Source organism: Corvus moneduloides, chromosome 5 (assembly GCF_009650955.1).
Source record: "Corvus moneduloides isolate bCorMon1 chromosome 5, bCorMon1.pri, whole genome shotgun sequence".
NCBI lineage: Eukaryota > Metazoa > Chordata > Aves > Passeriformes > Corvidae > Corvus > Corvus moneduloides.
Window position 1 is genome coordinate 22708828 of NC_045480.1, and position 18442 is coordinate 22727269.

The 18442-nt window shown below is 40.4% G+C and overlaps 2 protein-coding genes across 6 annotated transcripts in view; both read left to right on the forward strand.

Annotated features, from left to right (window-relative positions):
* Positions 1-6280, forward strand: part of NWD2 (NACHT and WD repeat domain containing 2) — a 54209-nt gene extending 47929 nt beyond the window's left edge. For both annotated transcript variants that reach the window (XM_032108901.1, XM_032108902.1), the window contains one exon: positions 630-6280. In XM_032108901.1, the coding sequence (XP_031964792.1) occupies positions 630-4565 (3936 nt within the window). In that variant the 3' untranslated portion in view covers positions 4566-6280. The remainder of the gene's footprint in view (positions 1-629) is intronic.
* Positions 6281-11271: 4991 nt separating this feature from the next.
* Positions 11272-18442, forward strand: part of C5H4orf19 (chromosome 5 C4orf19 homolog) — a 41342-nt gene continuing 34171 nt past the window's right edge. For 2 of the 4 annotated variants that reach the window (XM_032109124.1, XM_032109123.1), the window contains exon 1: positions 11272-11557. The gene's annotated coding sequence lies outside the window, so the exon portion shown is untranslated. The remainder of the gene's footprint in view (positions 11558-18442) is intronic. The other 2 variants (XM_032109125.1, XM_032109127.1) reach the window with 2 other exon arrangements.

The following is an 18442-nucleotide window of genomic DNA, read 5'->3' on the forward strand; positions in this document are numbered from 1 at the left end:
TGAAGTGCTCTAACCGAAAAAACTTCAAGAGATAGATACTTTTTCATTTTTGTGGCAGTGTTTTCGAGTAAAAGTCATAGGCACACCAAAGCAAAGTGTAGTTCTATGGGCCAGGGATTAAGGTAACCAGCTAATTAAGGGCAACCTTATTCTGTTGTAAGATCATGTACTCTGATCCATGTCCTCTAGAGACATGCCTTTATACTCATTCAGAATCAATGCTAAACAGGTTTAGGTGGTAGGCTGGTATGCCTGACCAAGGATGACGTTGTGTAGTGTCTAAGGAAGTTTATTTATAAGAGACTCTACCTACTTACTTTCAGAACTGAGACTCAGATTTTGCGAAGAGTACCCTGGGATTTATGGGGTACTTTCTAGTCATGTCCCCTTTGGTGTCCACCATTTTTGTGGAGCTCAGTCGTAGTGTTTTGAGCTATTACCTGTGCTAACAAAGATGATATATGATAAGAATTTCATTCAGTGCACCCACCTTGAACTCTGCTAGTGAAAGAATTTCTATTCAACCATTAATATTTTAAAATGTTTATTTATATATAGACTATCACTATTTATAAATTCTGTTACTGTGCTTCACTGAGATATAAACTGAATTATGCTCTGTATTCTAGGCCTATTCCTGGTTGCAAGAAGAGATGGGACCAGATTCTGACCCTGTGGTAGTTATAAGATTTTTGGGATCTACTGAAACAAGTACAGATCTGAAGAATATACTTCAAAGCATTTGTGAACAGCTAGCAGTCAACTATCGTTGCCTCGTACAAAGTTACCCGAAAAAGATTCATGACCTTCGAGACTTGTTCATAAATCTCTTGAATGAGTCTTCATTTCACAGGCCACTGGTGATAATATTTGATGCTTTAGAACAGCTAACGGATAGTGATGATGGTAGGAAGCTCTGGTGGCTTCCCATTCACCTTCCACGTTCAGTACGGATAATTTTGTCAACACTGCCAAACAAGCATGGGATCCTGCAAAAACTGAGGTGCCTTATTCATGAAGAAAGCAACTATATTGAATTGACTGCAAGGGACAGAAAGATGTGTAGTCAAGTACTGAAACATCAGCTGCTGCGAGTTAAAAGGAAAGTAACATCAGGGCAACAAATCTATGTCAATGAGGCATTCTCCAAGTGCACACTGCCTATGTTTGTGAACTTAACCTTCAGAGAGGTCAGGAACTGGAGATCTCATAAGGATGTGGATGATTCCTCCCTCTGCGTCACTGTCCATGAAAGCATAGAGCAGTTGTTTTGGTCACTGGAAAACAAGTGTGGACCAAGACTATTGTCAAGAGCACTTGGCTACATCACTATGTCCAAATCTGGCCTGAGTGAAATGGAACTGGAGGATATTTTAGCCCTTGATAACAGTGTTATGTATGAACTGAATGAGAGAGTCAGAGAGAGTAACCCATTGAGAATTCCATATATATACATTGCAAGACTTAAGGAGGGCTTACAGGGGTATTTAATAGAACGACAGGTGAAAAATGTAACGCTGCTTCTTTGGGCAAATAGGCACTTGCATTTAATTGCCCAGAAATTGTACCTGCACAATGAAGAAGACCTGCGTGAAATGCACACAGTCATGGCAGAGTATTTCCTTGGTGTTTGGTCAGGTGGACGAAGAAAACCTTTTTACAGCAATGACCGATATCTGAGTGGTTGTCCTGACCATGGCAGTAGAGGTCTGAATGAGGATGAAAAGCACTGCATGGATCAGGCTGCTTTTGACAGGCAGGCACCAGATCAGCCATGGGTCTTTCAGTGTAACCCATTGGAACCTGATATCTTTTTTATTAATCACAGAAAAATGACAGAGCTTATTCATCACTTAACAAGATGTGGAAGAACTGATGATCTTCTGTACGGAGTCATCATGAACTTCAGCTGGCTATACACCATGATTAGAATAGGGCAGTTTGATAAAGCACTTTCTGACATAGAACTGGCTTACACTTACTCTCAAGAAAAGGAGCTGAAATTTCTGGCCAGCACCCTCCGCAGTATAAAGTTCAAAGTAGTAAAATACCCAGGTTCACTCTCCGCTGAATTGCAGCAGAGACTACTCCCAGTAGTAAGTTCATTGCCCAAACTCAGACATCTCCTCTTAGAATGTGACAAGGATGGACCCAAGTACTGCTCTATCGTCCCTTTGCATTCCTCCATGGATGTGACTTACAGCCCCGAGCGCCTGCCACTGTCATCCAGCTGCATGCATGTCACTGAGATTTTGCCTACATTTAATCCCAGCACAATTATTGCTGCTTTAGAAAATGGCTCCATTAGCACTTGGGATGTAGAAACCCGCCAGTTACTAAGGCAAATTACAACATCTCCGTCTGTTATCTTAGGGATGAAGCTTAGTAGTGATGAAAAGTATCTCGTAGTGGCTACAACAAACAACACTCTTTTGATATATGATAACATAAATTCCTGTCTTCTGTCTGAGGTGGAAATCAAGGGGTCAAAACATTGTGCAATTGCAGGGGGCTCCAGTTTCATAAATGGATTTACATTATCAGTCAACCATGCACTTGCTTGGCTGGAGGCCAGTAAAGATGTTACTGTAATAGATCTGCTTTACGGTTGGCCTCTCTATCACTTCCACTGCTGGTATGAAGTGACGTGTGTGCAGTGTTCTCCAGATGGAGTTTATGCATTCTGCGGGCAGTATTTGAATACCGCGACCGTTTTCCACTTGGGCAGCGGAGAGAAGCTGACCACCGTGACCTCTGAATTTTCAAGTGGATTTGTGAAATTCCTTCTCATTTTGGACACGGCCCAAGAGATGGTGATGGTGGACAGTGAGGGTAGCCTCTCTGTTTGGAATACAGAGGAAATAGCAAAACCCCAGCTTACAGATGACTTTGACTGCAGAAGAGAAGACAGTGAAGTTGTCAGCATAGAGCTTTCTGAAGACCAAAGTGCAATTTTAATTTGTAAGGCTCTCAGCATTGAACTTCTTGACACTCGTGTGTGGAAGGTGGCTGAAAAGTTTAGAGCTAAACACAATGAGCGCTTTATATCTGCCGTGTTGTCCAAAAATGGCAACTGTATAATCGCTTCCATAGAAAATACCTCAGCCATTTTTGTTTGGAGAAGAGATACCGGACAGTGTATGGCAAGCTTACAGGAAATCTCAGGAACTATAGTCAGGCTAATTAAATCAAATCATCATAACATGCTGCTATCCTTATCCACCAGTGGTGTCCTTTCTATCTGGGATATAGACATCATAACTGCTATGTCCAATATTGACAAATCTGGCAAACCTATCCAAAGACTGGTGTTGCCAGCCAGAGGTGAATTAATATACACATTGGATGGATCAGATTCTGTCCATAAGTGGAACTTCAGCACTGGATTTATTGAAGCTGTGTTCAAGCATGAAGGTATTGTTGAAAACTGTGTGCTGACCTCTTCTGGAGAGATAATGGTTACATCAGATGATAAATGCAGCCAGTATGTATGGCACACGGTTAGCGGTGAAAATATCTTTCGCATTAATGGACAAAAAATCTCGGAGCTAATGATTACTCATAATGATCAGTTTGTAGTCTCTCTCTGTGAGCAAAATGCATCCAGAGTTTGGCGACTGGCTACAGGACATAGGGTTTGCAATATTTTAGTTGCCTTACAGAATGCATTTATAACAACTGCAAACACATTTGTAGTCGGAATGGCAAAGAACAAAGTGTTGGCAGTGAGTCTCTGGACAGGCAGTATAACAAAGAAGTTTAGCTGTGATGATGGTGCAAGCATTGTGGATATTAAGTTGATACCAGACTGCCCAGATATTATAGTATTTATAACATCTACTGAAACCGTGAACATCTGGAGCCTAACAGAGGAAGTCATCTGCAGACAAGTACAATTGCCTACCAATTTCTTAAAAAAATTGGAAGACTTTGAAATATCTCCAAATGGGAAGCTAGGAATTATCACCCGTGGTGATGAGAACATCAATGTGCTTGATTTATACAGCGGGAAACTTCGTGTGGTTCACGCTCCAGGTGTCATCTGGCGGCAGAGGCTGTCTCGTGATGGCCGCTATCTGGTGTACATTTGTTGTCGTGGGGAAGAAGATGATGACAATGGTGCAGTCTCTAGTTTAATTGTAATGAGACTAGCAGATGGCAAAAACATCGGTGCCTGTTCTCTTTATAAAACTCCCACTTTCCTTGCACTCTCACAGAGACATTTAAACATTATTATTGGATTTGATGATGGAAGTATAGGTACTTACACTGTAGTGGATCGAGTTGATGCTGCACTGAAAATCAAAATTGCTACTTCAAACAGCCGTCAGATTTTCAACAACGCAACACAAGTGATTAGGCCAAAGTGTCACAATTACAGTTTCAAGGTGACTGCAGACTGCATTTGGAGGGAATCAACGGAAGTATTTGCAAGGGATAGCCCCATTACAGTTACAGAGGCTGAGGTGAGTGAAGCAACACCAACCAAAAAACACAACTACTGCTATGAGAAAGTGTGCTCAGCCATAGATTGCAGAGGACACAGTTTTGCCTCTGACAACTGAATAACCATCTGGATGAGCTTATCTGAATAGTACACTTGCTTAGGTATGTTTTCTGACTTCTTGTGAAAACCAGTGCATTTCCTGGAAGACAGATAGAAACAGCAGAGGGCAGACCAGCTGTTTTTTCCTGTCTTACATTTCTGTAAACATGGAAGCAAACATAAAGCAAATGGGCTGCAGGGTTTTTTTTAATTTCGGAATACAAGGTTTAGTCCAGAATTTCACCAGGGCCTTGATTAAAAATTTCTAGCAATACTATCAAAATTGTTATGCTATTACAGAAGTTAGGTGATTGTATCTGTGGCTGACAGACTGTTTCAACTAGAACTAAGGCTCTAAGTGATTGGTGAGAAGTCAGACCACTATTTTACACTCCAAGTCACCTAAATGGGTCTATAGCTAACAGTCAATTTTATACCCACTTGCAAAAATGTGTTTTCTGCTTGATGGTGCAATGACAAGATGTCACCTGCCAACCTGGAACACTTGATACATTCCATCATCATTTTAAAAATACCTACTTTTATTTTTCTTTTTAATTGGGATTAATCTTTGGGTTGAAAGGAGTAGGTGCCAGTCAGCTGCTAACATGTCAACATGTGAGGCGACAAGTATTTGTTCACCCTAGTGAACAGAATGACAGCTTTTTTTTTTTTTTTTTAAATTGCATGCAGGGATTTCAGGTTTCTGTATTGTGATAAAAATTATAAAAGTCCTAAGTTCTAAAGGAAGTATAGGGATTGGGGTTTTATTTTTGGTTTGGGGAAATTTTTTGTCTCCATAGTGTGTATTAGTACAGGTTGTAATGAAAATTTTTCAAAGAGAAGAGGTGTCACTGATAAACACTTAAAAACATTAATTTCTTTATGTTAAAAGGTTACTATCCATTTTGTTGTAAGAAAGTCTAAAGTATCTCCTATGTGTCCAAAATAATCTTAGTAGTTTTCAGACACGCCGTGTATTAGTCCTTATAACATTTGCCTTAGTATTTTTTCTGTTCTTCCCCATGATAAATTCAGATCAAATGACCAAGCACTCTGGGACTGTTTGTATATCTGCTCAGATATTCTACTAAATGTAAAGGCTGTCCAGAGGTCCTTTCCTAGTCCACTTTGTAATGGGTTTTTCTTACTTTCACAAGCTTCACTTTCTGCTTTAGAAACTGTTCTGAGCCTTTTGTACAGTTTTACCAGTTTCAAGGCAGAAATTGTGAAATAATGACAAATGCTGTTTAAAAAAAATTACATTTTCCTAAGAAAAGATCTATACTGGACAACATCTGAAAGGATAAAAAAATTTTTCCCCTACTTACATATCTTAAAGATGGCACACCCATGGAAATATTTTCAAATTATTTAGACAGAATAATCTTATTTTTAAAGTCAGAATTCCATGTCACAGATTTCCAAGAAATGAATGCTAAGCTAGAACTTAATGTAGTGTGTGAATGTTCAATGTGCAAGCCAATATAGTATATTAAGTGACTTGAATGATTTTTTCCTAACTTGTTTGCAACTAATAGATCATATTGAATGTTTTTATGTAAACTTTGTATTGTTGGGAAAACCTACCCAATCAGAGATTTATATTTTCATAAATGTCAAATTTAGTTAAATTTTGTTACAGAGTTGTTAAATTAGAAATCTACTGCAGTCTTCAAACAAATATACAGTCTTGTGTATGCATTGTTTGTACTAATAAACTATGGAAGCCGACCTGTGTGTGTTCCTTAATTCCATGGAAATTCTGCTCTGGCAGAGGGACACAAGCCCTTTGCAGCTTCCTTTGGCCTGAATATAAATAATTTTTAAGGACAGTATTGATAAGGAAAAATTCCAGTATTTTTCCCACTGCGGTTAACTAAATCAAACATTCAAAAAAAACCTACACCATTCTTAAATGATATTTATGACTGGATTGCATACTGCCAGTATGCAAACCAACAGACATGAGGGCTTGTGTGACCAACCCAGTAAAAAGCACCAAAAAAAGGGACCTGAAAGTCCACTCCCATTCAGACCTGTAAAGCTATGGGAAGAGGCTGTGGGCACCAAAGTTCCCAGGATCCTGCCCCAAAGGTAGGCAGCTTCCACCTTCTTTCAAACACAATGCTTGACTTGCACATTTTGACCTTGAACTTCCTGTCCACAACCTGTGTAATACTGGAAAGTTAGTTCTTTCATTATCTTGAAAGGGTAAAATACATTTTCTGTCTTCCAGGAGAGTGGCTGATTTTGGGTAGTAATGGATTATAATGTAATCACAGAACCACAAAATATGCTGAATTGGAAGGGACCCCCAGGGATCATCAAGTCCAGCTCTTAGCCTTGCACAGTACACCCCCGAATCACACCTTGTGCCTAACCTACCTCATTCAGCTTGTCAGCTTTCTGAATCAATTTCTCAGGGGTGAGACTCCTCACACTGAGCCTATGCAGCAGACACAGGCTTCTGAATGGCTTCAGGCTGCTGCTACTTGCTACTGCAAGAGTGAGTGTTCCATAGCCTTTCACAAAGCTGTCCCCAAGTACGTGTATCCAGCAGTACTGAGACAGAGTAGTTTCTCCAGTAATGAGCCCTCCAAATACCAAGTGCTGTTCTACCACTACATAGGAGTAGAGCCATTCACTTTTTGTTAAGAGGCACTATTTGCATCTGGAGAACAAAGCTTTCATTTATTCTTTAGATAACTTGCATCTATAAACAAGCTCAGATGGGGTCTGTATTTTCTGACACAGAAGATTCTAGGAATAGGCTATAGCTGCAAGAAAGCTTTAACAGGGAATTAGCCGGAAATTCTTTGGCAGACAAAGGTAAGCCAGAGGTCAGCTAGAAAAAATATTTTTATCAGTCATTTCCTTTGCACCACAGCTGGGGAATGCACAGCCCGTGACTTCATTTCAAACAGCCTGTGGCCATTCAACTTTTTTTCACGTTATTATCAGATAACATCAAAATGTGGGTTAACATGTAGCCTGGAAAAGTTTGCATTCAGAAGTCTGTGTTTCAGTGGCTCCCCAGCCCTGATTTCTCCCTGATGCACACTCAAGCCCTCTACCTGTGGAAACAGAAGTTTTAGCCATCTTGCAAAGAGAATTTAAAGCAAATATTGATTGCTAAAATGGTGTTTGTGTGCAGAGGAGACTGTTTCAGCATAAAATCCTGAGAGTTGCTCTTTGTCAAAAACTATGTGTGTCTGTATGATACGTCGTAAGATGGGTCCTCTGGGGCACTTCCATAAAGCTGTTAACAGCAATGTGCATAATTTCATTTTGTTGATTAAAGATTTAAAAATACCTGGTTTAATATAAATATTAAGACTGCAAAAGGACAGACTTCTGAAATCTATTTTTATTTATTCTAATTTTAAAGCCAAATACTTTCTAAGGCATTTTTTAATATAATCATAAAATTGATCATGTAATCATCCAAATGTGGACTAGGGCCTCTGGATAGGTTTCATTAACAAGGGTTTGTTACTAAGAATCATTAGAAAGTATTTATGCTACAAATATAACCTACTTCAAGTTCTTGTAGCCTGTTATGGACATTACTCAATATCTCTTCTTAGATCACCACATGGCTGCAGGGAGGCCAGTGAGCTACATTTTTTCCTGTGGTTTACCTTTCCAGCCTGGTTACAGAACACCATTCCTGGCATTTTGGAGGTAGTCTCCTGACTTTTACCACATGAACTGATGCTCTCGGTGTGGGTCTAATTCATAATCTCAATTCAACAGGAAGGTCAAAGGCTGCAGGAATAGTCATCATGATCCATCCCAAGGCAGGATGAGGCATTTTATTGTGTGTTTCTCCAGAAGGGGCAGTTTGCACCATCACCCTTCTGTGAAAAAGGGTCTTTCACTATCAAGGACAAGCTATACAGTGCTCAATACACTTGAAAACAGAGGCCAATAAGCAGAAGAGTGTGAGGGAATATTTCCAGTCCAGTATAACATGCTCTTAAAATCACTCGTTTCCCCAAGTGACAGTTAAAATCTGCCTCTAGCTCTTCTCCCTGCCTCTGCTGTCCTATCATCCCAGATCCATGCTGTTCCTGCTTACCAGAGTGAGTGATGCTCCCATTCCAACTCAGCAAAGCCCCTGGTCTGTTCCCAGCCATGGTACAGTCTCCATGTGCAGCACGTGCTCTTTTGGTAGCTCACTGGGCTCCTCTCCAGCCTCAGCAGGGAATACACAAAAATGGATTTAAGGCATGTTCACATGTTCCCACTGTTAGAGCTTTCACCACACAATACTGTATAAATAAAATCATCTGCCAGCTCTCCTACTACATCTCTGATTCCACATGCATTTCAGTGCATGTGAGAAAGCTTCTAGACTGAAATAGATCTTGTCAGCATGTTTAAAGTGAAATACACAGAACTGCAAGGTGAGAGATGAAGCAAAAATCCAGATATGCTGTAGCACAGATGAAAACAACATCTCCAAAGCAACTGGATTGTTTGCTGCCATTTGTCTACATTATCCAATTGCTTGCTAGTAAATTGCCCAGCACTTCCCACTGTAATATCACATTGACAATAGCATATGAAGTCATAATGTTAGCCTTTTAGGCTGCAATTTTTCAAGGCAGCCTTCTAGCTCAGCAGGAACATTCTCCAGAAAACCTCAGCCAAAACAGTCGACTAAGGTACAAGAATGAAATCAGAGGAAAAAGAGGATTTCTGCAGGCTGAATGTCTCAACTACTTTTCCTTTGAAGAAGTGTCACACCCGTGTTTTTGAATAAGCACTATGGGTTGGTGAGACAAGTGATCATTTCCTGCAGTCCACGTCTGTGAAAACCTGTTAAGCAATCAACCCAGAAAGATCCTAGCAGTTTGCACATACAGAAAATGATAGGTTTCAGAAGCACAGCATGGCTGGGATTGCAGGGGCTGGGGCAGAACTTCTCTCCTACGACAGAAGTACCGAGTGTTGATGCGAGAAATTTCAAAAATGAACAGTCTGTGGAACAAGAAAGAATACGGTGGCCATGGAAGGGGTCTGAAAATGATGCCAAGCATTAGGGGAGGGAGGAAGGCACTGTGTTTGCTTTGAGTGACCTCCTGGCTTAAAATGCAGCTTTTCAACCGGGACATTTCTTGGCCTGTTAGCCCACCTCATTATCCCAGCAGCCACGAGTACAATGGCAAGATACCACAGGCAAAATACCGCAGAGTTGGCCATGGGGTGAGCTCCGGCTGGGCAGGGCCATGAGCCGGTCCAAGCACATGCTGTGCACACAGCAGCAGATCCATGCTGCAGAGGTAGCCCTAAATTGCCTGCATCTGCCGCCTCCCTCACCTTCTCTAGCAACCTGGGGATATGTTAGACTGGCAATTCTTTACTTACCGACCAGAGAGCCTTTGGAGAGTTTAGTGACTGTTTTGTACTAAGAAACTTCCTGGCTCTTCAAATCCATTTTCAGCTAACACTAATCGTTTGCAGGAGAAAAATATTTAAAATGTGCCAAAGAACAGTTGCAGAGCTTTGCAGCATGCTAGCTCATGGCCTGCAAATGATACTTGGTCTTTACGTTATGACATAGTTCTCTGCTTAAAATAAGAATATCCAAAGCAGCTTTTATTAATTTCTTTGCTGGCACAGGACGTTTCACCCCGTGTGTGCGGGCTCCTGTAGCAGGAGGCTGGGGCCAGGTGGCGCATCTGAGTCCCTGCTCCCGGGCACGGGACCTGCCTGCCCCAGGCCACTGCTGACATGAGTTTGACAGTCTCAGCTTCAGCTCACTGCAGAGGATGCGAGGAGAAGTACAGCAGGGCAAACCTAGCCCATGGTGATTTTAGAAGGATAGTTTGCATGAGGAAGGTAAGCAAAAAGCCAGCACCCTCCTTCCACAGGGAAGGCAAGGATGCAATCCCTGCAATGCAGGGGGGCAACTGTAAATGTGGTATTACTTAGAGTGAGAACAGCACACTCACTCAGTACAGCAGCCAAACCTCATAAAAGTGCTTCCATGAGGCTTAACGCCAAAAAAAAAAAAAAAAAAAAAAACCAAAACAAAAAAAACCCACCACAAAAAAAACACCCCAGAACACAACACAGAGATTTAGTTATCGAGATTTATCTATCAAGATTTATCTATCGAGAAGAGATTTATCTCTCGAGAAAGTTTTGTTAGCCCTGCTTTGCACCCCCCAGCTGTGACACAGGCACTTAGATGATGCAATCTTAGTGCCAGTTCTTTCCAGGAGCTTGTTTTACAGTTTCCAGGTACATTGACATATGTTAAAGATCACACATGACCCAGGTGTTTGCCTAAGTTAAATCTCTCCTCCTGCACAGGGAAAACTCTCTTAACTGGTTGTGGCAACAGAACATCTTTCATATCACTTCAGGAAACGCCACACTCAAATCAAAATGACTCCAGGAAACTAGGCAGCTTTCACAGGTAAATGTGACATGACGCCTGCAAATACACCTTAGAGCTGAATTTCTCTATAGACAATCACACAAAACAGTGGGGAATAAACGTCATTGCCAGGCAACAAGTAACAGAGGAACTTTCTGCCAAATCCCTCCAGCACTGTTTGTGATATGGGGAGATTTAATTTTAAGAATATGCAAATGGCAGCATGAATACACTGACAGGCTCAGACTTTGTTTTGGTTGTTGTGACCGTCCTGGAGGAAAGGAATTATTTGGCACGTGTTCTTCCACTTCTCGTTTTTTTAACCCTGACCAGAAAACGGTGAGTTCTATCAGGTTTTTATCCTGCTTGCAGGTAAAGGGTTACAGATTCTAGGAAGTATTAAATACAAACTTTAAAGGATTTTATTTTCATCTACAGTCACATGATACCTTAATACCCAATGACACTAACTACAGTGTCTCATTAAGAGGTCATGCGAACTCCCAAGCTAAACAAGGCATTCTTACATATTTAACATTCAAATGCAGAAGCCAAGCTAAGCCATGGAAGATTGTAATCAGGAAATCTACACTTCCTGATCCACACAAAAGCTACAGGTAGGAAAAGTTCTTTTAAACTTGTAACATTGTGCTTTCTAGAGAAACTGTTTATAGGGCATATTTTGTACTCTCTTTCTTTTGTACTTTCCAAAATAGTGTAAGAACATTATCCTGAAAATATCTGATCTCTCTTGTTCCACCTGTTGTAGAGTTAGGATTGTTTTTACACTCAGAAATACAGCTGATTCAGTGGAAATTTGAAGACAATTTTTAAGCCAAATCTATTTAAAAAGCAAATATTTTTAAAGATCTCTTAGTTATTGAAACGGTTGAGTTGGAGTGTGTGGCGTGAAGGAGGAGTTAATATGTCTTTGATATCTGAAATGAAGGGATTTAGAACTCTTTTAACTTCCTTATACCATGAACTGCACATTGTTTCAGTCACACTAATCCAAGTGTATTTTAAAGGATTTGTCTTCCTCACTGAACTTACATGATTTCTAAATTCCCCTCCTAGAATTTGGTACATTTAAAAATAAAATCTTAAAAAAGCAAATGAAAGACAGGTGGGGAGTACTACAATGCTCCATAAAAGGAGAAAAAATTACAAAATAGGGAGTAAGAGGAAAGTAATTTAAAAGTCATTTTGTTCTAAATTGAGAATTTAAATTGCATTAAAGCATATCAATTTTCACATGGAGTGATAGAGTTTCACTGACAATTGCTGGCAATATTACAGGAGCTAATTTTTTTTTACTTGCACTGAAGGAGTTTTCCAGGCTACAGCGTTTGCATTTTTATTACAAAGATCTTTTTCTCATCACAATTTTCTTTAAACTGTAATTGTTTTCAGATGGTGTTCTAAATAGTCAGTACTTTAATGCCTTTATGGGAATTTAGTTAAAGACTGCATACAATAGGGTTACAGAATCTAAATTTACTAAAAGGTTTCTAGTGCATCATAGGATTGCCACATCCTTAGGATTCCCACTGCACAAAAGCAGCAAGGGGTGTTCATTGTTTTCTCCTACAATGGCTGGGTGTTGATGGTCAGCAATGCAATTTTTCCACAGTTCATTCTATAAAACACATCTCTTTTTCTTCTTTCCACATACTGCTAGGAGATACTAAAAGAAGTGGGGAACAATAATACCTGAAGGAACTTGCTTCAGATAAGCTCTCAACTTTCTTTGGGAAAAAAAAGGGAGGTTGTCATTACCAGTATTTAAAATAAATTTGGGTCCAAAGAAGTTTACCAGTGGCACTTCAAAAAATTGTCATTAACTTCCAGGGTGCCCATCTTGAAACATAGTAGGTCTCATGTTGAGGAGGGCCAAGACCCGAGCACAGCCTAGATCAGCCTGAGCCATGAAGTATCTCTTTATCAAACTCATTGTACCAACGTCCTGAGAGAGTCACTCACAACTGTGCCAGTGGGAGCATAGCAATAAACCACTACGCTTTAAAAGAGCTGCTCCAAATTTACTGTAACTGACACCTGAGCCTATATTATTTACAAAAATCTATTTAGAAACTCTTGTAGATAAGGGGCTTATTTGCTAAGCTACATTTATATGTCAGGGGAGTGAGAAGAACACCCCAGCTCCCAAATACACAGCCAACTACAGGCTTTCACTGAGAGGCACATTGCACCCAAAACACCAAAAGCAGCCTGCTGCGGCCAGTCTCTTCTAAGAAATGTTTATACAAGTTGCATGTGTCATGGTAAACCAGCTCTCAGTAGCTCAGTAGTTAAATTAGTTGATTAATTACACAAAATGTCTTTGTAGGGTGGAAGGTACAATGCACACTGAAGTTACTCTGTGACCGAAAAGACAGAGTGGCCATTGAATGACAGGGAGCCTTAACTCCTTTCCTAGAGTAAGGAATACAAATGAGGCACTTACTATCTAGCACTCTAGTAGTTCAGATGTGTTTTATGCTGACAATTTTACCCTTAGTGCAGGAATTTGTACTGCTCTAATTATTACCTTTATTTTTTTCTGATGAGACAAACCAATCTATTTTCTTGCTTTGTCAAATCATTATAGAATCAAATGTAGTGTTGTTTCACAGGGAAGACACACAAATCAAATACTTCCTGCTCATAACCAAAAGAAGAGAGAGGTTCTTGGAAAATGTGATAATTGGAAGCCTAAGGGAGAATTTTTCTCTAGACTTTCGGGGAAAGCCAAGTAAATATAAAAATCAAAACACTATCAGAAGTTTAGAAAAATTTTCTCATTATCTCAAAGTTAAGACAAGCATTGATCAAAATCTAATCCGGATCTTCCAGTTTGCAGATCTCAGGGAATTTGTACCACATTTAAGGCTAATATTTAAAATCAACCCGATGATTTTTGCACAGCTCTAGGTAGGTGCGAAGATAGAGCAAATCTTCAAGCGAAGGGAATCATGACTTCCTTCTTTGGAAAGCCCGGTTAAAAGTGGTTCACTGTGCAAGGCAAATATTTGTGAGTGTTGAGGCCCTTCCCTAACCACACTGTTGTTGGCACCTGAGCTCAAGGAAACAAACTTGCTGAAAGTATTTGATATCTGACTACTGAATGAAAGCTAAGGAAAGTCTTTCTTCACACCTTTCGGGAAGGGATGGTCTTTTGCTGTGTTTGCACTGTATCCAGTTTAACATAGCCTCAGCATTGTCTACGGCTTTCGCTGATACTGTTTCTACAAAGGACAGGGTGGGGCGTGGGGGGAAACACTCAACACACTGAAACGTGATGAAATGTACTCAGGCAATAAACATTTGTTTGGAACTTATAATTTCTCCTTCGGACCCTGTCTTTCTGAGGATTATATATGGTCACCTGTGAGCAGAGTATTCCCATGCCTTCCACGCAAAAATCGGGGGGGGTGGGGCATGGCTAACCAGAGCAGGTGGCCAAATCCCACTGCTCCTTAACCAGGACCACCTCATTTAGCACCTGATCATGCTGGAGAACCAATGTCAAAACTTCATGCCCAAGCAATGATACATGAAAATCGTTGATTTTTGCTGAGCTACAGAAGAGTGCTGGCAAGCAGGATGTATTGCTAAGGAGAATAGGTACAAAACACAATGTAGTTTTACTTACTGAAAGTTTGATATCAAAATGGATAAAATAAATGAGTTACAGTAGAAAGGTCAAAAGGGATTGTTGGAAAAGGGAAAGAAAAAGGCAGTAATTTTCCTGTGAGCTCTCCTCTGGGTCACTTTCACTTAGACATATGGAGGAACTTTAAAATTTTATTAAGAACCAAAAACATTGCTTAGAAACCAAACATTTAATCACTTACAGCAGGAATCAGGGGGAAAAAAGGTCAAAGTTGGGTTTTTTCAGTGTGACTTTTTTTTCTGTCTGCCATTTTTATACAAGTTTGTTTAACTCCCTTTTTTTTCACTTTTGTCACAGATGTTTGCTACAAAGGCACAGATGCTTTGTGGTTAGAAAAATATTCCTGATTGAATATTCTATTTTTAATTCACACAAGTTACTATTTCATTTAGGATAGCAAGGAGGAGTAAGCCTTCTCCTTGGGGCTTACTCTTTTTAATGTTACCAGCTTGACCCGGCTCAACTTTGCATCACTTCCAACTTTTTAATGAAGTTGAGATTTCTATTAAAGAGCAGCTAGTTGCATGATTTTGTGTAAATGAGGTCCAATGCCTTGCTATTGCAGGCAATCTGCTTTTCTGAAAGAGCTGAGTAACAAGCACAAGTGTACCCCATGTCAAGAATAACACACACCCAGTGACTGAAAACCCTTTCTGTATGAAGTTGACCCTGGGAACTCTTCTCACTGGTTCCAGTGCAAACAGTATCACACCTTCACCCTGCCAACAGAGGACAGGAGAAAAGAAATAACCTGATGCAAGCGGTGCCAGTGCTACCCAGCACAGTGCTGCCAGCAGAAACAGCATGGCAGCAGCACAGGTTTGCCTGTGCTGGACAGAAGCTCTCCAGACCATAACAAAACAGATTATTTCACATCTGCCCAGTCTGCCATGCTCAGAGCAGGTTAGCATTGATGTCCTCTGATGATACACTCTGATGCAGAGCATCTGACAGCAGCTTTCAAGCAGGAGAGACAGGGAGTGACCCAAATGAGCTATGTGGAGCCACATGTCAACAGTCCTGAAGACCCAGCAGACTGCAGGTCTGTTCCTCCCCTACCTACCTACTTTCCCCACTGAATTTATTGCAATGACTGTATGTGTTGACTGGACTGTATTTCTTAACACTCACTTCCCCCTTCAACCCACAGCTGCTTTGAAACCCTTTTTTATCAGCAGTAGATTTGGGAGTGCCCAGTTTTATCTACCTGAGCACCTTTATTAAGCACCTGAGCTTTGTGCAACAGCCTAGGATGCAGAAAGCACCACCTACACCCTGGCACAGCCACCCAGCAATTTCCTCCTCTCCCTTCTGGGCTGTGTGCTCCTTCCCACAGCCAAGCTGGTGCAGAAATCCCCCCACCAGGACCCAGGCCTACTGTGCCAGGGCACCTCCCAGTCCTGGGATTGCAGCCCATAGCAAATCCAGACTCCCTTGCCAGCTGCTCCACTTGCCCAGCCAGTGAATCCATGCTGTCCCACATGCAGTACAGGAAGTTTATTACCTCCAAAAAATGTGTTATCCACTCTTCCTCTCTTATGGCAAGCAAGCTTGATAGCAATCACATTAACATGACTTTAACACTACACATTTCCATGGAGCTATTCTTCTCATCTACTTCTGATCTACTCACAGTAAAAGAAGCCCAAGTCTAATTCAGTCTTTCAAAGTAAGCTGGCAGTCTTGTTCACTTACAGCTCAGTGGAAAACAAGCAGTTACTGTCAGCTGTCAGGAACCTGAATCAAGCTTTGTTAAGACCTCCTCTCTCTCTATTTTTGGTTTGGGTGTGGCATGGAAAAAACAATATTTACCATCTCAGTAGCTGTGCCCTTTGTGTATTTGTTTTTATATTCCCTTTCCCCATGTGAATTTAGCAGATGTTGCACAGCTTGGTATCAGCCCTGAATTTTGTTTTCAGTGTACGTGCATGTCTCCACTGAACATTAGTAATGAATAGGCTATGTCTGCACAGAAAAGATAATACAGATTCAGCTGCCAGGCACCATTTCAGGGGCAAATGTGGATAAAGGGATAAACACCAAGAATACCGTAAGATTTCACTTTCAATGTAAATGAAACAAAAACTACAGCCATCAGCCCTGAATGGAAGGCTAACAGGGGCCCAAGGAGCTACCACCATGTACCACGTCCAATTTTTGTCTTTAACATCTCTTTTTAAGTTAAAATCACTTGGGAGTATTTTCCATTGCTGTGGATGAATGCACACAGATTGCTAAAAGGCTAGTTCATATTTACCAATATACATTAAAAACTAATGCTCAGTTCAATTATCCGATTAACTACCTTCTATAAAAACATTTCCATTCACTTTATGTTTATATAGAGTAAAAACACAGGGATTTGCTAGGGTAGAGATGATCAAAAAACCTCAAAGACAGTTTAAGAAAACAATGGAAAGTCAAGGGCAAAAAGCTAGATGCTAGGGAAAGGTCAGCTTGCTGCTTTCACAGCCAGTACCAGCACCTGGTATCCATCAAACTACAGCCTCAGCTTTCTTTCATTTCCCTGCCATTCTTCCACAATAAAGCTTTACAGTGGCACCACTGAAAAGCTGGACTGTGGCTGGACTTTCCTCCTGGAGAGTGAGAGAGAACCTATTTATCCCAGAGCACAGAGCTACCCAGATTTTCCCTGTGGGGGAAAGCCAGGTTTGAGAAGCAAGGAGATAAATCAGCCCCCATCTCTGGGTAGGAGGCAGAATTTGAATCCGATCTCCCAAATGCCCTAAGAGCCAAATCTGCCTCTAGAGACTAACACCCTTTAAAAATCCAACCCAGTGACTTTCTTGTCACAAGGCAATATGTCAGATTGACCAATAAATAAAGTTCCAACACAAGCAGCAGGTATTTGTTTTATGTGTGACCTGAGACACACCATTTATAGTCATTGGAACAAGGAGTTCTGCTGGAAATGTCAGCCTGCTGTTAGCATACAGCATTATAACATCAGGAACAACTCCACAGGCAAAACACAGTCCAGCAAATTACACCTGATAGTGCAATCTTCATTGGTAATTTTGGTGAATATAACCCATTTTTTGCACAGGATTAAAAGAAGAAAAAAATTACTAAGCTATCTTGATGCCAGACAAACTAAGTCTTTTAAGGCAATGAATCCTTTCCTATAGTTTTCAAGTATTGTTTTACTGAAAGACTAAAAAATGTTGCAAAGGCAATCAAGATCAGCTATTCAATAATATTACAGAAAGGCAGCTGTATTACACTGCTATCTCACCATTATCACATTTTAGCAACATTTGGACCTTTTTGATGCGATGGTCAATACTTAGGATCTGCCTTGTACTGAGAAATAATTATTGTAATTATAACGGAAAAGCTGCTTGCTCTTTCTCATGAAATTGTTGTGTCTAATCATTCCCTTAGCCACCCATCATCACTCAATATCTGTGAAGGAAATTGGTTTAAAATAACCAAATGGAAAAGTTCACCTGCACTCTAAAGAGCTCTAGATTAAATTATCTCTATGCTTTACACTTTAATCTAAGTGCTGCATTTAAAACCAAAGAAAACCCCTCAAATCAAAAAAGAACTCATGTAAGAGAAAAAGTCATATCACATAGAAGTATTAAAGTATTGTATCAGAGTAATTGCTTGAAAATTTTTGAGTGTGATTTCTCATTGCTTTCAGTATTTTTCTGTTTTAAAAGGTTTGTTATCCATTTTCACAGTCTTCTGTAACTATGCTTTTCTGCTCTCTGCTGACCAATCTTTATGTGAAATGCTCAGGAACAATGAGGTTAAAAAAAGCATCCTGGTATATTTCTCACACTTGTTACAGAAAAGC